Source organism: Camarhynchus parvulus, chromosome 3 (assembly GCF_901933205.1).
Source record: "Camarhynchus parvulus chromosome 3, STF_HiC, whole genome shotgun sequence".
NCBI lineage: Eukaryota > Metazoa > Chordata > Aves > Passeriformes > Thraupidae > Camarhynchus > Camarhynchus parvulus.
The window spans coordinates 33,109,167-33,133,880 of NC_044573.1; the positions used below are offsets into that span (position 1 = coordinate 33,109,167).

The following is a 24,714-nucleotide window of genomic DNA, read 5'->3' on the forward strand; positions in this document are numbered from 1 at the left end:
GGGCTGAGTAATTTTTTGGGGCAAATGAGACCCCCCTGTCTGGTTTAAAGAGTGGCAACACGCAGGGCACTGCCAGCAGAGCGAGGGCACGAGTGCTGCAGCGTGGGGGCAGGAGGAGCAGTTGCAGAAGTGCTACAAATTGGAGTGGCTGCTGAAGACTTTCTCCAAAGTAATGGGCTTACTTTTTACTTTTCTGCAACAATATTTAGCCAATGTTTTTTCTCTGATGTCAATGCGGGTACATATTTGTTTTCCACAGATAGAACTGCACTGAGAAGCAAATATGTTTGTTGGGGAGTCCTTTTGCCCACAACTATCTGCAATTTCCCCTCTAATTAAAACAAGAACTCCCATTCCAAATTACCTTCTTGCCTGTTACAATCCTGGGATATCATCTATACAATTAATTATAGTCAGACCTAGCGTTAAAGCTAGGAACTGGAAAAAAAATTCCTATAAAAACAAGACAAAGAGTCCATATTTCAGTCATTAAAAAACAAAAGGAATCAAGGCTTTCCTTGATTTTGGATAGTCCGTAAATGTCTTGAGGTAGTACCTGAAAGAAAATAAGCAAGACAGTGAACCTGCATACATGGAGGGAAACTGCTCAGTTTCAATACAGATCAGCTGAGGGACCTTAAAACTGCTCCAAGCTGCCTTTTCTTGTTTTCTTAGTTTGTTACTCTGCAAAAGAGCAGCTCCAAAACTATTTGCACCTGGTTATTTAATTAACTGATAATACTGTTAAGGTTCTAACAGGCCTAAAGTAGAAATTTTAGGAATTAAGAGCATATCTATTCCAAAGGACTGCAGAGGTTGCAAGAGAAACCCTAGGAAATGCTCACATTTATGAGGCTCAGTAAAGAGAGGCTTTAGCAGGCTGGAAGCAGTGATGCAGCTCAGGTCACATTAAATGACGGTCAGGCCAGGGGCACCAGCTGACTGCCTGCCCTACACAATACACCTCCTGTACAAGGCTTCAGATTTCAGTTTTATCCCAAATCCTGGCTCTGGTCCTCCCTGGCATTTTGCAAACTGCATTCCAAGGGGAAGTAGCAGCATATGGCAAGGAACAGTTTGATACCTGTGATGGTGATAAGCACGTGGACCAATGCAGCAAAGAGTGAAAAAGGCAAAGGCGAAGGCTGGTAGGGACCAGGTTGCAATGGCAAAACCAAACCACTCCACAATTTCTCCAAAGTAGTTGGCTCCAGAAACATAGGTGAACAGTCCTCCTGCAGCAAAATGTTTGATTTTTACAGTCATCTCCTGCACATGGAAGGTTCTTTCACATAAAGTCAGCAGCAGAATATGTACCCTTTCTTATTCAGCCCATAGCAGCAACTTAAATGCACTTCCCTGAAGCCAGTGGAGCCATGCCAAAGGGGGATCTTGTTTGAAATTCGTGTGTAAACACAAGAATCAACGAGGATTCTGACTGAGATGTTTCCAGCACTTTCACAACCATTTCTTTTCATTTGGAAAATAACTTAAGAAAGACCATTATTAGATTTAAATTATAAGAATTAGTATTAGTCAATCCTTTTCATGCCCTAAAAATATTTTGCAGCTTCACTGCCTGTGGGGAATGCAAAATCTGGATCTCAGTTTTTTGCAACATTTACAAGAAGACGGTAAATATTGGAGGTGAGAAACTCTGGGAGAGATATATCATCATCCATAACAAGCCAGCAGAAGGAGTTAATACCAAGCCCAAGAAATTCTTGGATTCCCATCCATATTGCTCTACAGAGCTAGACATTTCCTGGAAAGGCAATTCAACACCTTGGTGTTATTATTTTCCCCTAAAGTTTACACTTTGAATCCACCTTTTGCACAGTAAGCAATCCACTACTACTTCTTTCTGGGCATGGAGAAGACTATTTCCTTCTTTGCAGCTGCCTTTTGCAAAGTTAAAATCCTCTTCCTGTCCACTTCAATCTTCTCAGAATTACCAGCCAATTTCCTAAATCTCTCCTCACAGCTCATGTTTTCCAGATACTCTTGCTGCTTTCCTTGGACTGCCTGCAGCCAGCTCACACCAGTCCCTGCAGCCTGGGGGGACACCTGGACCAAGCACCTGTGCAAGACCATTATTGTCACTCTCCTGTGAACTCAGTCAGAAAACATTATTTATTCTGCTGCCCTACTTCCTTCAAGGAAGTGGGGGATAAGAATGTACCTTGAGGAATCTTGTACGTGACTTCTCCGGGTTTCCTCAGCTGGCGCAGCAGGAGATCACTGTGAATGTTGATTCCCATTCCCAGCAGAAATAAGAGGAGGCCTAAGAAACCAACAAGAAGTGGATTAGAAAGACAGCTCTGTCCAGATATCCCTGCTCAAGCTCATGTGTGAGGTTTGTCTTTGCAGCAGACAGATAGGGGTCATAATGTGAGTTGAGTGGATTCTTTTTCAAGTCAAAAGATGCATTGCTGCCAAGAAGGCTACTGAACAGGAGAAGCACAGGTGACTGGTGACACCAGAGCACTTTCAGCTGAACTTCCAGGTGACCATAGTCCCCATTTATTGAAATAACATAGGGGGACACAAAGTACCCCATGGGCACCACAGCTGATGACAGCCAGCCACAGCTGTGCACAAAGTAAGCACTGAGCTGTAGACAAGTACCAATACCCTCATTTTACACTGAGGAAGGCCGAGCACAGAGACACAGAGTTATCCAGCACATAACTGGAGCTGGAAAAGGAACTTGCATCTCAGCACCTTCCAGTCCACTGGCAGTGAGGCTGCCTGGACAGAGCTTTGGGCGTGGATGGAAAGCAGGTAGTTGCTGAAGGATGCTGACATTATCTGGCCAGACTGATCCATTGACCAGATTCCATTTAACTGAAAAACCAGAGGCATTCGATTGACGAAGTCTGCAGGTGACATGCCCTTCATTTCATGACATGTTGCACACTGAGAAAACCACCTCTGACAATGATGGGAAAGCAAGAAAAGAAATAGTGTGTACAATACAATGTTTAGATAAAAGACTAAATGCTGATAAAATCTCAACATTTCCAGTAGCAACAGAAAGTTGGTAAGAGCTGTAGAGGAAGAATATACTGTTTGTTTTTTCCTTAATATTTCAAGTACTGCTAACGCTGATGTTCTTTTCTCTTTTTTTTTTTTAACATTAAATATATATTTTATTTATCATGAAAATGAAGTTATATGGTATTTTCTTTGTTGGATATGTGAGGTCTTACTAAACAATTTCCAGAATTTTTAGTGTGTGATCCTGTCTGAAAAGACTGGACTTGCATCCATGGTCTGAAACAGGGTATAGAGAGTACCTTGGTTAGTTTGTACTTACTGTATCCAAAACATTTCCTCAGACATCCATGTTAATCCTAATTTCTATGTTTACATTTAAAACCACTCTCTGTGCAGTACCAAATCTGTAATGCCATCTAACTGCTCTTGTTCATTTATTCTCTGAGAGATTTTGCAGGGTGAAATTCAGCTAGGCTATTAAGTTACAGAATAGAAAGGAATCGTATTAACATACAACCAGACTGTGCGTGATCTCTAATCTTCCCCTGCGCCTTACATGAGAAAAAAGAGCTCTTTGTACCCAAAGCCTCATTCATGCTGGGGTTTTGCCCTGCTTTTCTCTCTCACTCAGAATAGCTGCATGGAGTGCAAAGCTCCCTGGCAGGGAAGAGAAAGCCACAGCTTGCACTCGCACACAGCCACTGCTGGGTGCACACCTCTGGTGGAGCAAGGGCACAGCCCCATGCACCTGGGGCCTGAGATTGCATCTCTGTGGCCCACAGCAGCAGGAGGCTCTGGAGTGCTGTCAGTAAAACAAGGCTCATGATTTGAGACTAACACATAGCATGATATACCTTCATTGGTGGCTGCCTAGCAGGGAAAAAAAAGTTATTGCACATTTACTTGTTTTATCTGGGCCAGCAAGCAGGCCTTATGCTGATTTCCATCACAACAGGTTTGACTCACATGTTCACTGAAGATTAGGACATAATTCAAAATGCTTACAAATTGCTTGGAGATTAGATCTTGGGAATCCTGCAGCTGTAATTACCTGATGTAAATCGGATGTCGGTGCACCAATTGTTTGGGTATTCAGCGCAGTAAATCAGGTAGTACCCCTGGAGGAAGCCATTATAGATACAGAATAACATGCCAAAGAAAAGCAATTGCAGTGGGAAAGGTCTGCCTCTAGTGAAGAAAGGGTAAATAAATGTCCTAAGGTAGATAAGAAAAAAAAGTCAGCACATTGCTCATGATAACATTGTATTTGCAATTTCTCTGCTGTAGGGAAAAAAACTTGAACAAAGCACAAAGTAGAAAATAGGTCAATAAAGACAAAAAATTTGAAAAGAACTGCAACAATATAAGATCAGCAATTTATTTGGAACATGAAATCCTACAGATCCATATCTTTTTCTGATCCTGCAGGACTGCACCCAAGGTGGGAAGTTAGAAAACTCATCCAGATTCACTGATGCTTTCAGAATGTCTCTGTACCTTTCTCTATGCTTATTGGTGAAAATGAGGAATTCGTGCCCACAAACTGCATTTTCATTTCCAGACTTGATTTAATGCTCCAGTGGGCCAAGCGAAGATTGGTTGCTGCGGAGGGACATGGGGAAATGATGTTCAGACATCACTGATGTTTGTGAAGGGCAGCACCACTGCAATACTGATTCTCCAGACAATGATTACTATGCCATGAGCATGGGGAGGAGCTTTGTTATGGACAAGACATTCCTGATCCCTGAGGGCTTTAACTCATGGTGGCAGATGGGCTTGAAGGCAGTGTTGAGACCCTCTGGCTCTCTCACCCCCTGCAGTATACAGCCCAAGATGTAATCTCCTGTCCCAGCCTCTCCTACTTCGCTCCGAAAGAGACCCCCATGCATGTCTCACACACAGCAGCTCTGTCCTGCTCTGCTTCAATGTAGGGGCAGAGCACTGCTTTTCCCTGCCTGGGGAGCTGCTTTACCTCCAGTCCCTGCCTCCCCTCCATGCTTTCAAGCTTTTGTTTAAAACAAGAGCTACAGCCATAAGTTTAATATGCCAAACACCAAGATTTCCATGCAGCTACAGCACCTAGGGCTTTCTTAGACAACAGCTGTGCTCACAGTAGCATTAACATCTGTGTCAGCAAATAATTGGTGCTTGTATAGTTTTAATTTATATATATGTTTCCTTCAGGTGGGAGTATCCCCCTTGACACTACAGGCAATCCGTATCATCCCTGGGAGAGTGAAACAAAGAAGCTATATTAATTTTTAGTAAGTGTTTTCTTACCTGGCCACTTAAGTTCTGTAAGTGGAAAAATCTACACTCTGAATTTCTTTCTTTTGCCCTCTTGGGCTTTGGATGGTGCTCATCATACCAGTATATAAGCACTGCTGATAAGTAATTCACATCCTATGTTGCAAGTGTCAATTTAAGCAAGCTGAGGCATAAAATCTCACAATATTATAAATCTAGATTAAATCATTCCATGTCTGGAAGTGAGTAAGCAGAGTACAAGCAGCAGCATGTTAATTCACTGCTTTCCAAAGCAAGGCAAGACAGATTTCCACCAATTAAGGCAGATGTGATGCAGAAGTACTAAGTACTTTTAAAGAAAGAGAAACGTAAGAGGTATGGAAAAAGTTCTTCAGATAGTGGTATCACATTTGTCATATTTATTACAGAATGGGAAGGAATGCTCTTTAGAGTAATGTTACCAATAATTACTGATCTTGCCCTTTGGGAATGTGATGCTGGAGTTATGAATAAGCAAGGGCAGCTTTAGCATTCTGATCTGCTGTTGAGGTCATATTGACAAGACAAATTTGTCCTGAACAGTTATGAAAAAAAGTGTGAAAATTTCAAATGCAGGCTTGAAGACAGCAAATTGTATAGAAGAGGGAATGATGCAAACCACACAAAATTATTTAGGAGGTGAATTTATACAGCAGATTCAAGTAGGGCTGGCAGTGCTTTATCCTTTGCCAAAACCAGTCAGGTTTGAGTCTCTGAGTTTTTGCAGCTGAATGCAAACAGAAGTTTCTCAGGCCCCAGAAATACTGATTGTGTCTGTGCTGCTTCCTGGTGCTGCTGTTGCTGTAGAGGTGATAGGCCCTTGAAAGGTGACTTATCCTGCAGTAACAGGAGGCCACAAACCTCTCTGCCATGGAGTGCACACAGGACAGAAAGAATCTGCATGCAAAGTAAAAGAACAATGGCAGGGGAGCCAGGAGGCACCAGCTTTGTTTAGTTGTTGAGGCAGTAAAATCCTGGCATCACTGTAATCCTGCCTCATAGCAGTTTGGACAATCCAAGTCAGGATTTCATCCAAGTATCTTTGTTGTGGAACAAATTCTCCAAGGAAATCTCTGTGGGTCTGTTAAACCAGAGGCCAGATTCAATTCTCTGTATGAGATTGTACTACATGGCTAGTTGAGGGTACACAAACTATTCCTGATGAGATTTGAAAAAGCAACAGAGATAAAGCAAGGGCATTTAATAGTTTTAAATATTCCATGGAAGAGTCTGCAGCTCTGCTGGAATTATTTTGCAGTGTGTAAATCAAAGGGGGCCTGAAGACCACCATTTTAGAATAACAGAACAAATCTGGCCTTTTGGTTTTAGTCCAATGACAAATTTGACCTTTTACTTTTGGTGCAGTATTGATGACTAATTCATTACTCCTTTATTATCTTTACCAGCCAAAGGCACTGCATCTGACTAAACCATTGCCAACAGCTTCTTTTTAAATGAATGAATAACGCATTATTCATTTTCTTCCCCATCATTTATTTTCCAAAATAACAGGTTTTGAAGAGAAAATCATTTGACATTGTATCAAATTTCATCGTAAAGGTATTAGTCCAGCTGCTTGAAAACTCTGGAGACTCTCACCTAAACCCAGGGAAAATATAGGTTTGCTCTTCTTTCCACAGAAGATGGAAATCTTTTCCCAAATGTTACCATAATCCACTAAGAGTAGATTGTCCATCCTCCAACAGCCTGTCAGTCAGAGATGTTTATGCTCCTGCTGTGTCTTCTCCTCTCCAGGCCCTAGTTGCAGTGTCTCAGACAGTAACAGCTCATTTGTCACTCTGGAAGCTCAAGATGTTTCACACCTGGGGCAGCTGGGCCAAGGGTGCCCAGAATGGAGGACACCTGGTTCCCTCCACAGCCTCCTGCTGTGTCTGCCCATCCATGCCTTCTTCTGGGTCTAACCAGGATAAACAAAGGACTAGGAAGCAGAAAGATGGCAAGGTGGGCAAGGCTGATGTGGTGCTTTTCTCCTTGAAAGCAGGTGCTGGCCATAACCCAGCCTTGTCCTGCTGATCCTGGGGCACGGTCTGAATGGCCTGGCCCATCCCCTGTGACCCTGGCCAGCTTCCAGGAGAGAGTTATGGACTTCTCCTGACCAGGAATGCTCTGAGTCCTTGCAGGGATATTGTGGTTCTCCTTGGACCATGGGAGGGAGGGCCTGCCCTGAATGCCTGGTGAGGATGAACCAATGTGCCAAAAATGGTGCCTGAGAACCGCTGCCCACGGTCCGGGCTCCGCGTACTCTGGCTCCTTGCTTGTCCCACCCAGATGGACAAAAGGTGGGGAGGGCTGGTGGCTCGGGTCAGGGCGGGCAGCCAGGCCTTCCCATGAGGGTGAAGCCGTCAGGGAGCTCCCAGCTCATGTGTGCACTGAGCTGACCCTGGAAAACACAGGCGGGTGTTGTGCAGTTGCTGCAGCGCTCGTGAAGTAGTGAGACACCCTGCTCCATCGAGGGCCCATATTGCAGCCCCTTTTCTCAGTCCCTGAAAACTCCTTGCTGAGGTGCTGTTTGCAATTCTCACCACTCTACTGGTACCTTCTCAAACAAAGACCCCTCTAAGTAGAAGACAGCTCTCTAGACTCTACTGCACCTCCTTCCTTATCGAGCTAATTTCATTTTCTTATTTGTACAAATACCTGTGTCTCAGGTGATAAGAAAAACCTTGTGATTTGTGTTACACTAACTATAGACCAGTCAGATGTGAAAGAATTGGCCTGCTATCAAACCATGGATTTACTTTCAATCTTTCTTGGGCACAGATTGACAAGATTGGTGTCCAGACCTGGGGAGATTACTCAGCCCAGTTCTCTTTGCACCAGCAATTAACACCATAGGTTGTCACTGGAATCACATTACTAGGGAGGTGCTGGCACCCTTGGCATACCTGACCACTTGGACAAAGGCTCAAGTTGTTCACAAACATGATGGACTTCTGTTTGGGGTGGCTGTGGTGCCTTACACAAAGCTTCTAATTATTCTGGAGAGTTGTGGAAGCCAAATTAGATGTCCCAAAGACATCTGCTGCTGATTAGTCCGCACATACTTTCTGAGGCCCATTCTGTAGTTTATTTGTAGGTTAAATGCACTCTGAGGTAATTTTAAAATTTTACTGGTTTTGAGTTGTGTTACAATAATTCTCATTGGATATTTATAGGAGAAAACTGTCAAGTCTACACCAGGACACAATCTGGCACCTAATTTTCCCGTGGCCAATTAAAAATTTTCAGTTGTCCTATCCTAGACTGGGTTAAAACAAATGTGATGGGTAAACGTTCAGTTCCAAGCAGCAGGCTAATTTGCTATCAGTTTAAAGAGAAAGTAAAAAATAATACTAAAAAATACTTCCAAAAGTGAAATTAGGCATTTCAACCCTCCTTCATCACGCTATCTACACGTAACTGTAATCACTTCCTGGACTGTGGCCCAGTTTGTAAGGTCATCTTAACAGAGCTTAAATAATTGAATAGAGTCAGTGAGGGGAGCAAGAGAACAATCTTTTTATTTTAATCATGCAGATTTATCTATCTAGTGATGACAAAAACAAAGTTGGAATGAACTCTCTTTTCAAAACTAGCAATATTTTTCCACATGCAAAATACCCTAATTCCATGTTCCTCCAAAGATCTTTGGACAAATTTTGACAAATGGCTATAATTTAAGGAATAAGAAAGATAGATACATGATTTAAAATCTTTTGGTTCTGCTGTATAAAACAATACTAAACCTGCCATATCTGGTTAATTTCTGAGGAGTCTATCTAAAAAAAAAATTGGGTGAATCTACTGTCCTTGGGATACCTGTGGTTCATTTCCAAGATAAATCCAACCTGAAGTCTGTTATTGTAGGGACAGTCTTTCTTTGTGGTCTCTTAGTGTCAGGTCCAGGGCTGATGAAGACTTCTGGCAGGAGCAGACTCATCTTTCTTGGGCAAGAGATAGAGACACACATCTGATCAAGGGATGGGAGAAGGACTGAGGAAACCTTGAGACACATGGCACCATCGTTGGGTTTCAAGGAGTTCTTGAGAAGCAAGGCAATGGGAAAGAGAAAGTCTGGGCAGCCCTGATTTAATGCAAAGACATCAGAAACACAGTAGTGATGATCAGTGGGAAATGAGAAGAGACTTGTAAGTGACTGTCATACTGAACCATGGGGACTGCTGAACTTGTACTGAAGATTAATAAGCATAAACTTATTTCAGATGAGAAATAACACACAATACTAGAAAATAATTTATTTGGGAGAGCTGAATAGCTGTGACCAACAGTTATCCTGATACTGAAAGGAAGGTTGAAACCTTGGCAACAGGTCAGAAAAGCATAGTTTGAATGCAATGAGATTTCTACTAAATGTAATATAGAAAAAAACACTGAAGTAAAGAGCTGGGTAGGACTGGGAGAGGGAGGATAATCAGAAATGACAGACAAAGGCAGATTCTTTAACAAGGAGAACACAAAGATTTGGAATTAATAGTAATTCTTACATTTCAGGGGATAAATTATATTCCAGTGAAGAGAGGCAGAAGGTAACTGCTGCTGAGGACAACTGATCACCATTTACTGCATTTTGTTTTGAATGATCTGACTCTGGCTTCTGCCAAGACAGAGTGCTGACTGTGAAAGGCCTCTGCTCTAATCCAGCGTGATACCTTCAGGGTTTCATAATGTCTCATGACTCATCTAACATTTTATACAAACTGAGCATCCCAAAGATGATAAACTCCTTAGAATAGATTAGCAGTTGCTTAACACAGCATTTATGAGTAAAGCTCCAGAGTGGTACTAGCTGTGCCAGGAAGGCCGACACCATGGATGACAGCACTTGCAGAACAGTCAAAGGAATCAGCAACTGTGCTTGACTTGTGGCCACAGAGCTAAAAACAGACTTCAGGTTGAAACCATGGTGACAGGTCAGAAAAGCACAGTTTCTTACAACTGCCTTTAAATGAAAGGGGATTATAGGAAAAAAAAATATTTTCAAAAGCATGTGTATCTCATGGGAAAGGCTAAAAAATGGTTCTTCTGTATCACTATCAATCATTGAAGGAAAAAAAAAAAACTGTGATACATTTAACCTTAGATAAATTTAAGGAATATGAGCTATGTAATACTCAGTTCCAACATTATAAATGCCTGAACTAGTCCTTGTGACCAGCTAGAACTAGTCAGTAATGCCTCATTGATTGATATAAATTGCTAGCATGCTGTGCATTTAGCAAAGTAAGAAGGATAAATACAGTTTATAGATAAAGCTTAGTCCTCTTCACATTGCATACAGATATTATTAGATGTGCTATACTTAATAAAATATAAGTGGTTGGAAACCAAATTAGGAAAAATGAAAGGAATAAGACCTTTAAAAGGGTATTTGGTTTTAATTAGAAAATAATTGTGTAGACTTGACTCCAAGGCAAAATTTTTTCCTCTTTTAAATTCGCTGCAACAGTGGCCAGGTTTCAAAAGTGTTTTGCAATTTTGTTTATAAATTACTTCATTACTCCTCTTGGTTTTCTTCCATTATTTCTGAAAATGTCACTAGATAATCTAGTATCTCCCAGTGACTACCAGCATCCAGACAGAACCAACAAAGGAGAATTCTTCTGGCAAAAAGGCATTCAAAAATGAAAAGCATCATACTGGTTTTGCAGATACAGGATCAAAACACTGTATTTTAATTATTATGCATTTTCTAAGGGGACACCAAGAACAGAACTGCTGGGTTTGGTGGACTATCAAGCTGCCTCAGCAAGTCACAATTCATCAGCAAATTACACTCAGTATACATTTATACCAGCATATTTGTTTCTTAAATGTTTCTAATTTAGTATAAACACCAAATAGGTTTGAAATATTCTTAATTTTATATATTATTTTATGTTCATTTGCTATAACCCAGTCACTTTTTCTTTTTTGTTTTTATTGTGGAAAGGAGATCAGAATGAGAGCTGAACTAAACAAAGGGAAGAATGGATTGACTGCCCTTAAGCAAAGGCAACTGAAACAAGAGTGGTATGAACCAGATATTAATGTCTTTCTCACCATCCCTTGTCAAATTTGGCATATTCATCAGAAAGATGGAGATTTTTTAAAAAAGTACTTTTCTCTTTCATAGCCAAAGAAGGCGAAGTGGACCTAACAGAGCAAAGGGAATATGCCCCCTGTACAGATGCCTGCTGAAATCAGTACCATCCCCTACAAACTCACAGTTTGTCCTCAGACACTACACAGCCAAGTCAGGGGAGTGCAGAATGTGCAGCCTGATCAGCCTCTTGGCTGAGCAGCAATACCTGTCACAGCCTCTTTGACTCAGAGTCCTGTGGATCTGTAACAGCCGGGGACAGGACTCACTTCCATAGGTAACCCTATTTGCATGAGGTGGGTTTGTTGAGTGAAGGAATTGACATAAATTGGATATATTACAAGAGAAGGATGGTAGGAGCAGATAATGGCCTGTGTCTTCACCTTAGAATTTGTCTTCACCTTAGAATTTTTTACACTGTCTCATATGTCAACCTTATAAGTAACTTGGAGTTTCCTGGTTTAGAGGATGTTAAGTGGCTGCAAAACTGATTGAAAAATTATATCAAGGAATAGTTCACAATTATTTACTATCAAACTAAAAAGGTCTTTTGAGGGAGGTTCTGCAAAAGACTCTTCTGCTACTACTCAGGAGTTTTTTCATTAATATTATGCCTCTGGGGAAAAAAATATTTGCAATGTTTGTGGCTAACATGGCTTTGAGAGATGCTGAACACACCAAGAATGAAGACCAGAGTTTAGAATAGTCTTGAAATACTTGTTTGATAGTTTTAAAACAGTTGATTTAATTCAATAAAGACAATGGCAAAATACTACACTTAATTAAGACCAAATGTAAAAGACAGGCTGAAAAAAGAGCTGGATAGGAGAGAGAATGCTGGTAGGTGGCAAACTGAGCGTGAGCCAATGGTGTCAGGCTTTTGTGAAAAAGGCAAATGTTAAAATGTGTTGTTGGAGACACCTGAGGTAATCTTTCCCCTTTGCATGGAGCTAGTAGGAGCTTAAATGATGCTCTGTCCAGCTCTCTATAACAGACAAAGTGGAAGCAACCCAAAGAAAAACAGCTGTGGTGTAGGAAGTGTGATATGAGGAAAAACTGAAGGACTCAGGGCTCTTTAAAATAACTAAGAGAAAACCAGTGGAAGACATTATAACAATCTGCAACTGTATAAAAAGCTCCTGCAAAGAAAGGAGTCAAGCATTCTCTTGTCTACTGGGAACACAGTAAGAAGCAACAGGCCTGAACAGGTCTATAGAAAATGCAGCTTAGATATTAGGGAAAGACAGTGAGGCATTGGAACATACTAGGAATCTCAATAAGCAGCAATTGTTAAGGACAGACTAGACAAATGTCCATCAGGAAAGAGAAGAAAATTTGAGGACTGTATGTGGCCAGGAACTGCCTGGGAATGGGAACATAGTGCTATTTTAGTCAGGGAGAGGCTCTGATGGACTCAGCACCAGGCCAGCTATCACAGTGGAAACCCTAATTAAACTTGGTCCAGATTTGTACTTTCATGGGGATTAGAGGACAGGACGACTCGTTTGGGGATTAAAGTTCAACTTGACTAGATGGATTGTGCTGATGACAAATGTGCAGATCTCACAGTGCTTCACACTACCTCTACTATTTGATAGTATCTAAAGGGCAATAGCACTTAGAGGTTATAAGAATATTTGGTTTTTTATCTAAGCAATAGTGTGTCAAAGCCTTAGCCAGCCAAAGGTATCTCCCTCTTTTCTTCTTCAGAAATAATCACTTGATATTTATGAAAACAGATCACTTTGTTCCTATTGCTAAACTGTGGGAATCTGCCAAACGTGTGAAATACATGCCAGAGTAACTTAATCAGACACTATGCTGTGCACTTCAAAAAGTTCCCTGCTCCACTGGAGCAGAGTTTTAAGAGTTCACAGAGGTTGAGATCATGAGCACAACAGGAGGATGCGTCTACATAAAAATGCACAAAATCCAAGGATGCACAGATCTGTGCTCTTACAACTGCACTTATCAGATCAAGTGTCATTATTTTCCATAAATTGCCCCTGTAGGCATGAGAAACGACCAAAGGAAGACAGACAGTTGGTAATCTGTCCTTATTCAACATTAAATCTTGGTCAGATTACATTCAGCCAGCATACTGAACCTCTATGATCTCAGGGCACTCATGGCGGTACATGCACATAGAGAGGAACAAAATTTGAAGTGGCCAGGTCAGATCCTGAGTTTGTGCTTACATTAAAATAATCAGAGGACTTAGAAGCCTTTTTTTTTTCCCTAAGGAAAAACTGCCATGGGCTGATTCTGAGTCACAATCGTCTCTGTTTCCTTGCAAAATATGTCAAAAGATTTCCTGACACTGAAAGCTGCTGGGTGAATCACTCAGCACAGTGTCAGCATCATCTCTTCCTACCTGGGTATTGCCCTCTCACATCATGACCTTTTCCTTCCCATTTCTTCTCACTCCTGCCCCACTACTGCCCTAGCTGCTGTTAACAACCTCCTACTTGTCCCTCCTGTGCTCTTTCAGCTGACATTTCTGTCTCTTCCCACCTTGTAGCCCTGTAAACCTCACAGTGGTTTTTATTTCCCTGCACTCAAGACATGTTGTATTTTTCCTAATCCATGTTGCCAGAACTCCAGCTAGGAGACTACTTCTTCTCTTTTGATTATCCTAGCAGCCAGAAGAGCCTTGCTCTGTCCCTGCAGTGCCAGCCTAGAGAGTACTTGGCTGGATTGCAGGCTCGCATTATAGCCTCAGCTGAACCAGAGGAACAGACTCTAAAAATGTTAGCTGGCGACCTTTCTGTTTGAGCAGATACAAACGCACTTCTCAGGCAACTCTGCCAAGTTTAAATTGCTTTCCCTAGGAAGAGTCAGAGACATGTCTCACTTTAGTAACCTTAATCTGGGCCAAGTTTTAAAATGTGAATTCTTTAATGATTCTTTTTTTTTTTAAGGTTCTAAAGAGAAGCAAGCAGGCAAAAAACCCCTCAATGGCATAATGTAAGTACTTTTCTTCCTCTCTGTCATTTCTCAGCATTTCTTCCTCTCCTGTTCTCAGGAGCAGCAGAAGTTTAATAGAGGTCCATGCATTGTCCTACCCCAGATGTGTGACCGGAGTCACTGGAAGGTTTGCTCAGGAAAACACTGTCTGGAGGTATTTCCATGTGCATCTCCAGCAGGAGACCATGCTAAGGTGACTATACCTCTTTGGGTAGCCCAGCTAACTTACTCAGAGCTCTCTGTAGCCTTCCTGCCCAGCCTGAATGATGACATGACTTCCTAGATCAAGGAGCCTTGGCTTTGTAGGAAAGTCACCCAGCCCATCCTTACCCGTACGTCAAAGAGCTGCAGGTTCATCACCTGCCTCAGGATCTGCTGCAGCAAAGTCTTGCCTGGGAACAGATCTGTTCCTTAGCATATTCCCTAGGCAAACCCTCTTTCTCTAGCAGACAACACATCTCTTTGAAGACAACCTTGATAAGGCGACATTTTCCGGAGCCATTTCTGGGAGGCAGTCTCCCAGCAAGGCAGGTGTTGGATTGAGTTGGTGAACTGTTGTAAGGAAAATGGTATCTTATACCTGGCTAAAGCTGACTGTGGGTGTTGCTACTCCATGTTTATAAAGGGTAGTAAGGAAGGAGGAGATCAAACCCAGCTTCCTTCAAACAGGACCTTTTTTCATTGCTGCTGAAGGTCGCATTTGGATACACCTTCCTATGAAAGGTGAAACTTTCTGCCCATCCTTAGGTGTTAACAAAGTAGTAAGTGGTGCTTCAAAAGTTCACAGCTAGGTAGAATTTAGCTGGTTCTTAAAACAAATTTGGACCTGTAGAAAAATGTACTGTTTTTTCTTCTTATGAGTTGCCTTTTCCCATTTCCCTACATGGAATATTTTAACTAGTATTTTAATTGGGTTGTTTTGGTTTTTTTTTTTTTGTTTTTTTGTTTTTTTTTTTGGTGGTGGGTTTTATAACAAAATAATCCCATTGCTATTGTTGTAACAAAGAGATGTTGCAAACATAATCAGAATGTCAGCTGAGTGCTCAGCAAAGAGCAATGCAGCTCTTACATTTAAATGGGTGTAGATGTACATGAATTTAATTATTTGACCAAATTCAGTAAGGATCACCCTACTGATCAATTAACCTGCCACATTTAAACCAATTTCTGGACAGAGAAGCACACTTGCAAGGTGTATAAATTAAGAATTGTCTCTTAATTTAAATTTGAAAGTATTTCTTTATCATAACACTTCTTGACCAAAATTAATTTTGAAGGAGATATCAAGTTACACCAAGGAAATATGTAATCTCTGGAATGGACACTGATTTATAGTCATACTACTAGGAGGTTATTTCACAATTTTATTTTTTTGACGGAGCTCCATAAAACTGGCAACCTACCTAATTATACAGGCTCTTGAGTACACAAAAGGGCTATTAAATTGTGTCCTTTTGTAAAACAATATTTATTGGCTTAGTATAAAAGTCCTACTTCCTCCTTAATGGCTGCTTCTACTATGATAAGAAATGAAAAAAAATCAGATTTGTGGATCTTTAAGGAACAAGATCCATCACAAATTTCCCACTGGGCATATGGAGTGGACCTTAACACTTTTCTCTTGGTTTTTATTTTCTGCTTAAAAGAGTAGCCCAAACAAGGGAATACAACAGACGTGTCATGATTAAAACAAATAATTTTCTTCTTTGGTAAAAACATTTACAGAAACTCCTGAATATAATATTTTTTTCTGTCTCTTAGTGTAACCTTTTATAACTCTGCTTTTCTGATATCAACACCAAGAATGTGGTGATGCAAATCCAGATCTTTACCAGATCCTTGCCAGTCTTACCAAAGCCTAGTGAGGTTTGGAGCTCAAAATATTATTGCCTAAAGGATTTAAGCTCACACGATAGCAAGTGCTTTCAGTTCCTGGGTGGGCTCAAACCTCACACAGGGGAGATCAGAGCAACCTTCTTGTGCCTCGGTGATGTCCTGGTGGCTGGGACTCTGCTCTGAAACTCCAGTTTGGACAGGTCACTGCAGAGCATCTGGACTGACACCCACCAAGTCATTTTGCAATTAACAGCAACAGTGAGGTCCCAGAGCAGACATCCTTTAGTGCATTTAAAGCTGCCTGGTAATAACAAAACAGCACAAGTGAATTAGCATCAGATATAAAGATACTCCTGAGAGGCATGATGTCTTGAAAAGAAGTGAAAAAAGATAAAAGTCTCAAGTTATCTCTGCAGAAAATCTTCCAGACCAAGAGACAAAAGGAAAAATCACATGGGTACAATTTGGGCTGGGCAGAAATGACAGGTTTCTGTAATGTTAGCCCATGTTCCATTGGGAAAGGAGTGTGTAGATAGGATTATTTGTGCTGATTGTTAGGAAGGCAATCAGATAGTGTTCTATTTTGAGAGCAGAATTAGGAAGCATTTCATAATGCTAGAGAAGACTGCAAACTCCACACTAGCACTGGTACATGAGCATTTTACAATTCTGAGGCAAAGCATATGTAGAAATGCTTTTCTTGGCTATTAATACATTATTCTGAGGAACCTGGATAAAAATAGCAATGAATCTACTATTTTCACAGAAGGGAAGAAATTATGTATTAGCATTACTGTAATGAACTGGGATGCTTGGGGAGCAAGGAATACATAGAAGAGGCACAGCAAATGGCCAGACCCTGTTAGGGATATTGGTGACACATCTAGAATTACTGCCAAGGCCAAACAGCAGGAGAGAGGATGAAAATGTGCTACTGTGTAGCTGGTGAAGGCCAAAATGAATCTGGTCAGGATCTATTCCAAAGCATCAAGGTGAAGGAAAAGAGAACAGGATTTTTTACTTGTCAAATACCTGCATATTTTGTATAGGGAGATTAATTATAGAGGTTATAAGAGGCCAACAAGCGAAATGTCTTTCTTTAGTTTTTGATGCTTAATAATGGTAACTTTCTAAGACCAAAGGATAAAATAACTATTTCTGTGGGGGGAAAAATTAATCTCTGGATTGGATCTATTGGACCTGGTGATTATTTTCTGGTCTGGTTACATTAACTACTAACAAGGAGAGTATCACTTAAATATATATATATCCTTCAAGTTTAATCTAATTTCTGTTTATGCACTTCATGCTTCAGAAAGCATAACTAAAACTCTGTATGAACTAATACAGAACACCTCCAAAAATTATAAGTGAATTAATTAATAAACGACTTACTCATCTGGAGCCTCCATCCTTCAGCATTTCTCTGGAGTCTTGAGCTGCTTTTCTTTCTGATCACAAGTGGGTATTCCTACTTGAAAAAAGGGCCAGTCCAGGTGTGTCTAGGTAAACACAGCACCTGCCTGACCAATCAGGAGCACAGGCAGGCATTGCATTCTGCAGAGCAGGGAGAGTAACTGCCTTTTCCTTTCTCCCCCCAGCTTAGTCCCAGAGAGAGGGAAACTGGCCAAAAAAAGTGTTTAAAACTTATGTAAGGATGCAGTTTTCAAATGCTCCTCATTTCTCATTCTCTTGCCACAAATGTCTGCATCCCCTGATCTCTTTAGAAATATGTCCGTTTGTAGAAAACCAACTACAGGTGCACCAAATGGGTCACCTCCGATCAGAGGAGTCTGGGGATCCAGCAGCATCTCAAAGAGCAGCCTTATTTAATGTCTCTCAGATTCACTTCAGTAATGAAAACAGAAATATGGTTTGTTCATATATTAACTGAATAAAATAGAAAACAAAGATTTTACTTGATTGAAAACAAAGTTGCAAAAGAGGAAAATAAATAAGTAAATGTAATAGGTGGTCTTTGAAACGGAAATGCCTCTTTAAATTGCTTGTGCCCCAGCTATTAAGGGCAGCACAGAAGGGATAGATGCAGTACCCTGTCTTTTACACCTCTGTCTTCAGGATTATCTTCACAAGTCAGTGGGACAAGGCCTTCCCTGCTGCTATTGTGCACGGTGGCATCACCTCTGCTCCCTCACCACTCTGTCTTCCTCCCTGGCAAGAGAAATGCAGCATGAAGATTTACATGGGATTGGATTGCAAAGGTTTCCTCTCACTGCCACATGTTATGTTTCCCACCTTTGGTTTTTGAAGCTGGACTGCAAAATGGAAAGGCAGCAAATGGGTTTCTCCTCACCACCTGAGGGCTTCTGCTGACATTCCCAGCACAGCCCCTCCAGCAGGAAAGACTGTACTACAAACTACATTTCAAAGTAAAATACTTTGTAAGTCATTCATCACAAGAAGTGTTCCTGTACGTACATCTTACACCACCCATCATTTTCAGCTCATGACCAGCTTTCCACAGAGATTGCCTGTACAGATGGCAGACTTGGCAGTCATTTCTTTTCTCACTTCTTCCTTTTCTCTACCTTCCCACCCCATCACTTTTGGAGGGGCCCCTGCAACCACAGAACCAACCCTGTGAAAGTGAAGGTGCTATGAGCTTACTGAAAACAGATGTGAAAACTCAGATTTTGATTTTTTTCATATTCCAAATAATTTGGATTATAAGAACGTTATCTTTAGCACCAGAGGGCATTTGAATTCAACGACATTCACGCCATGCTGTGCTGATAAAGTGCTCGTTGAGACACAAAGAGCTGGCTAGCTAAGGAGAGCAGCCAAAGAGGCCAGGGCTGGGATTCCTCCCTTCCTTCTCCTCCCCTCAACAGCAGCAGCAGCAGCAGCAGCAGCAGCAGCAGCAGCAGCAGCAGCAGGCTGCCTTCATCCCATCCTGAAAGGCACAAAGAGAGAGGCTGCTGCCTAGCGGTGGCAGACAAAGGCAGAAAGGTGTTCTGTTGTTCTGCTGTCATGGTTCACCACCGGCCACTGGACAAGGCAGGATGGAGGGGAGGTCTCCTGGCTCCATCCCCTCCCTCTGGAATCCTCCCAGACAGAAAGTCTCTGCTCTGGGCAGCACTAGGGGAGGGCTGGCTCTCTGGCCAGCAGTCACTACCCAGGTGACCATCTCCTTTCTCTGCCAGAACTGGCTCACAGGACTCCTGCAGGCAAGCAGAGAGAGGTCCTCTAAATGAGGACCATCCACGTCCTGGTCAATGAGGCACCATCAGCGCTAACCCTGTTTCCAGAACAGTATTAGGGTGGTCCCTTCAACACTCCAGCATACTCCTCAAGAGCCTGACAATAAATACAAAATCACCACTGATTAAGCTCGCCCATGGCACAAATTCTAGACAAGCAGTGAATATGAATGTAGGCAGGACAGCACTTCTAAGCAGTGTGCCCATATAAAAAAGTTATTTAAAAATGAAGGAAATACAGTGATATAAATGAAAACAAACTCCTAAGGAGTGATAGATTGTAACCTTGGTTACAATCCAGGTTACACCAGCTCCAGAGTATTCTAAGTAGCCTGGAAACATAGGATGTCCCTCTATGACTCCAAACAGAAGAGTGCTCTCCTAATGTGTAAACATCAGAGTAGGATGGCGGAACAGGAAAGTAATGTTCTCTCTAGGCATGCTACTACAACTCTGGCACTGTATCATTCATCACACACTGATGTCTTCATTTTAAAATGGATAGAGAAAAAAAAGAAGAGGGAAAAAAAGCCACAGAAATTATCTGAGGACTGAGAGGGGGAAAAAAGTCTTGCACTGAGGGTCTGCCACGATTCAGTGATATTATAAATCTAGTTTACAATACCTCAGTTCAAATTTAAAAAATTATTGTAGCTATTTGACAACATGTCCAAAAGCAGGACAAGTTAATTATGGTGGATTAAGGCTGTTCCTAAATTTGTGAAAAGGTAATTTTATCCTGACCAACTTCATGTCGGATGAAGTATCATGTGTCTGCACTACTCCAGCTCTGTGTCAGATCAGGTAATATCTGTTCCCCTATATCTGGCATATATCCACCACAAACCCATCAATTCAGCATAAATATGACATCATGTGTGGTAATTAATGCACCAGAAATATGATCATGTGCTCCTATATTATCTGCATCAAACTGATGCTGACAGAGGATTGACAGTTCTGTAACAAGCAAATTAAAACATGATCCAGTACCGTGTAAGTGATATCATGGTAAGAGAATACTGAAGGACACTAGGGAGTGCTTTAAATTAGCACAGGGTGGATAGAAGGAGCAAGGCCCACTGGGACAAAAATCAAGACCACTCTGATTTAAGCAAGACATTTTAAAAATATTTAAGTGACGGTAAAAGAATTCAGAAGGCAACACTACCAAAGAAAATATTGGATTTTTCCATTAAAAAAAAAAAAAGATGGATTTTTCATTTTCAGGGGTCTTCAGGTGAAGACTTGAAGTTACTCTGAAATATGTGCTTCAGTCTAAAAGGAGCTACTGGGGCAACGCAGTGGGCTAGAACATAAAGGAAGGTAGAATTGGTAAGCACAGCAGTCTTTTGGAAGTCTGTGTTTCTTCATTATGGACTGTAATGCCCATCTGAGCATACCTCTGATGAAAACTTCCCTTCCTCATGTATGTTTGCTATAGTAGATGAGACAAGATTAGGAATTATAAAAGCTCCCCTGTGGAGAGAAAGAAGTCACTAAATTATGCAACAATATACAAAGAAAATGTGTCATACAAACACAGAGGAATGCTTAAGTACAGATACCAGATGATCAGTAGTAAAAGTAGGAGTGGATTAATACCTTTATGATTAAGAGTGGAACATCTTTATTCATTTCAACATTTTAAAGTCAGAAAATGAAGTAGGCTACACCCATTAGGTAAATGCAATTTTATTATTGATTGATTTAACACTTTACTTATTATCCTTGCAATCAAGTCCAAGTAAAGATAAAACAAAATGAAAACAAAACAAAACAAAACCCAAAAAGTCAAACTAGATCCTGACTGTTATGTCAAATTACTGAACCTTTTTTCAAACACTGTATGAAAATGGAACTTTCTAATGCAGTGTCACCAGTACCCCTTGGTAATATTCGTTCAGCATCATTTTATAGGCAAACAGCCATAATGTGCAAGTGTACACAATATGTAAGTGCCCTTCTTTCCACCCCCTTTTCAGCTCTGCTGTAAGACAGCTTGCCCACCATCACTGTCACCAGGACGTGGTGGCTCTCAGCATGGAACAGGGAAGCCTAAATTCCCATGAGGTACTCCCTAGAAAATCCAGAAGCTGCAGGTGGGCTTAGACTGGAGCTGATTCTGGATGGCAAAACCTATGAATGCCCAGTGGTCAGGGATGTCTCCTCCATGGTTGTCATCTTCCTCCAAGGACTGAGTCAATCCCATTCTTTTAGTTAAAGGCTGAATCCAGATTACAGTTATTGTGCCACTTACTGATTGCTAAGAATTTGACCCAACCTTCGGAGGGTCCAAGGACTAAAAAAGTCCAGGTAGCTAAAACATCTGGAAAGAAGAAAGCTGCAGAAATTCTGTTTAACTGTAAGATATGCTACAGGCCAAAATATTCTCTGTAACAATAAATTATCATACACGCTAGAAATTGTAGATAACAATTATCAGTGCTGATAGTTACAACTTTCGTGTTATCAAGAAGGCTTGAATCATAAACACAACCATGTGGCCATAGGGCATTCTACCAAGGATCCCTCAAAGAATCTGCTTGTCCTATATTGTCAGGCAAAACCCAGAAAAACTTCTATTTTGTGATTTTGCTGCTCTTTTACACAAAAGCAGACTATTAATATTTAATGCAACATTTCAAATATTAATTGATTCAGCAGAATGTAAGAATGGCTCGTGTGAGAAGGTGCTGCAGCCTGTGAGATTGATATTGGAGTAACATGCTGTATTAGCAAGAAAAGTTTTATACAGACTTGGTTGAAGTAAAGAAGTGAAGAAGGATATTCCAGTGAGAGATGAGAAAATCCCCAAACTGTCTGGGAAAGAAAACGTATGAAAACACAGAACTTTTGCCTCAGTCCAGCAGTAAATTTGGGAAAGAAGCCACAGAGTCAATAGATGTGTGCACACTGGTAGGGTAACACTTCCTTCAGTCGTCTAGTGGTGTTCATTGATAGCTGTATTTCTCAAACAATCAGAAATTCTTGATAACAGAATGCATTCAACTAAATTCTGTATAACTACATGTAATCAATACATCTAGCTTCTGGAAGCCAAATATGTTATGGGTGTGTCCTCGAGCTGATTCCTGCAGTAAAGACAATGGGAGTGATAACAAATACATTCCTAAAATAGTGTTAGCAACGTGAACTATTCTCTGTTTGAAATACCTGCAGAACAGCCTTGAGTTTCTACCCCTAAACTATCTGTAGAGATACTGCATCTGAATTTTCAATATATTGATTTTGGTTGAGGAGCAAATAATTATTTCTGATCAAATATACAAGAATATTTTCTATTTCTATGAAGCAAACTAAAAAAAAAAAAAACAGATATAGGAATGGTGGTGGAAAATGACAAATCAAGTTGAGGTTTTGCCTCAGAAGTTACATTGCTCCTTACTACATAATAGCATAACATTTGCATGTGCACTTGTCACTTGTGAATAAAAGCCATTTTTTTTCCATAAACAAAATTCAGCTTTCTCATGAAAGAACTCCACAGAAAATGGAAGTGGAGAAGATGGATTCTGGTGATGCTCTCTGCAGAATTGGGTGACGATTGTAGAGCTATGTCTCTTCAAAGTTATCACCAACACTGGATAAAAACTCTACTATTTATTTAAACTCCTGGTTAGCAAATACAGAATTAAATAGAGTTGCAGCATTCGTTGACTCTGACAAGACCAGGTTTCTAAAAAGAAAAGATATGAAAAGAAAAAAACAACCCCAACACAAATTGGTACTTCGGTAGTGGAGCGGGAATGACGAATTGAGCAAAATGAATAAACTTTGGTGCCGTGGCACCGCACGCCCGCAGCGCCTGTGCTCGCCCCGCGGCACCGGGCAGAGCCGTGAGCTCCCGGTGCTCCATGGGCAGAGCCGTGCCCTCCCGGTGCTCCATGGGCAGAGCCGTGCGCTCCCGGTGCCCGGGCAGAGCCGTGAGCTCCCGGTGCTCCATGGGCAGAGCCGTGCTCTCCCGCTGCTCCGTGGCTTTGCTCTCGGCCACCCTCGCGGGTATTCCCACGGCTGCGTTCGGCGGCCGCCGCTGCTCCCGGCGCCGCACACGCGGCGCTTCTCCTGCCCGCAACAAGCGCTTCCTACGTACCTTTACATAGTATCTGGATGAGTTTTATCCAAACCTTTGCTTCAACTTAGAGAAACCTTCTTTTATTTCTTTTTTCTTTTTTTCTTTCTTTTTTTTTTCCTCCCCCTAAGAGAACAACTCAAAGCATGCATCCTCTCCCCTGCTTCAAGCACCCGAGCCCAGCCGGGTGCTCCTTCCCCCGGGGCAGAGATGCCCACCCGGCCGGTCCCTACTCTCGGAGCGGAGTCCGGGGCGCGGATGGCCAGCCGGACTCGGGCGGGAGCGATGCTGCAGCCCGGACCTGCCCCGGCCGCGCCGCCCGCCCGGCTACGGCGGCTCCCGCTCCCGCAGCTTCCCTTGCTTGGGTTTCCCGAGGCGCGGCGGCCGGGAGCCGTGCCCGGCGGCGGTACCTGTAGAAGTAGTGCCAGCAGAAGAGGCAGCAGAGGAGGCGGCAGCCGAGCGGCTCGAGGCGGGGCGGGCTGCGCAGCGCCAGCAGCAGCGCGGGCACCAGGAAGGAGGGCAGCTCCTGCAGGAACCAGGCGCAGCGCGCCGGCAGCCGGCCCCGCGGCCGGCACAGCCGCTCCTCGTGCTTCCCGTAGCGGGACGGCACCCGCAGGTGCAGCGAGAGCTGCAGCAGCGCCAGGGCACCCAGCAGCGAGCTCAGCGCCAGCACCAGCCCGGGGAAGCACTGCATGCTCGGGGGCGGGCGGGGGCAAGCAGCCCTCGGCCAGCGCCAGCCCCGGCCTTATTAGAGCCGCGGCCGTCACCCCGCCCCGCCGCGCTGCCTCCCAGCGCCCGGGCTCGTCACAGGGCGCAGCCCCCCGTGCCGGAGCGGGCGAGGCGCCCCGACCCGCCCGGAGGGGAACTGACCCTCTCCATCCCTCCCCCGCCACCTAGAGCTGTTCCCCTCCATCCATTCCTCCTTCCCGTCCCATCTAGAGGGGAGCTGTCCCACTCCATCCATTCCTCCTTCCCGTCCCATCTAGAGGGGAGCTGTCCCCCTCCATCCCTCTCTCCTGTCCCGCCCGGAGAGGAGCTGTCCCCCTCCATCCCCGCCATCCATCCCGCCCGGAGGGTAGCAGTCCCCCGTCCCTCCCTCTGTCTCTCGCCCCTTCCCTCCCGTCCCCCGCACTGCCGGGATCCGCGCCCGCCCCTCCCGCCGCCGGTCCCATCCATGCCGGGAGCGAGGGCGGCGGGCGAAGGGAGAG

The 24,714-nt window shown here is 42.7% G+C and overlaps 1 protein-coding gene across 1 annotated transcript; it reads right to left on the bottom strand.

Moving 5' to 3' along the window:
* Nucleotides 1-489: 489 nt before the first annotated feature.
* On the bottom strand, nucleotides 490-24,207 carry SRD5A2 (steroid 5 alpha-reductase 2). Its single transcript, XM_030946035.1, has 5 exons — nucleotides 23,917-24,207; nucleotides 4,052-4,215; nucleotides 2,183-2,284; nucleotides 1,085-1,235; nucleotides 490-556 (listed from the first exon to the last, which is right to left on the bottom strand). Exons 1-5 carry the CDS (start codon nucleotides 24,198-24,200, stop codon nucleotides 490-492), a joined length of 768 nt encoding a protein of 255 aa, XP_030801895.1. The 5' UTR covers nucleotides 24,201-24,207.
* Between the last annotated feature and the right edge of the window lie 507 nt (nucleotides 24,208-24,714).

What these genes read in the sequence shown, in the direction of transcription:
- SRD5A2 (XM_030946035.1), bottom strand. Translation starts at nt 24,200, where the DNA reads ATGCAGTGCTTCCCCGGGCTGGTGCTGGCGCTGAGCTCGCTGCTGGGT. An exon ending in CGACATCCGATTTACATCAG is followed by an intron (nt 2,285 to 4,051) that starts GTAATTACAGCT and finishes TTGGTTTCTTAG; the next exon opens with GCCTCCTCTTATTTCTGCTG. An exon ending in CGTGCTTATCACCATCACAG is followed by an intron (nt 557 to 1,084) that starts GTATCAAACTGT and finishes ATTTTCTTTCAG; the next exon opens with GTACTACCTCAAGACATTTA.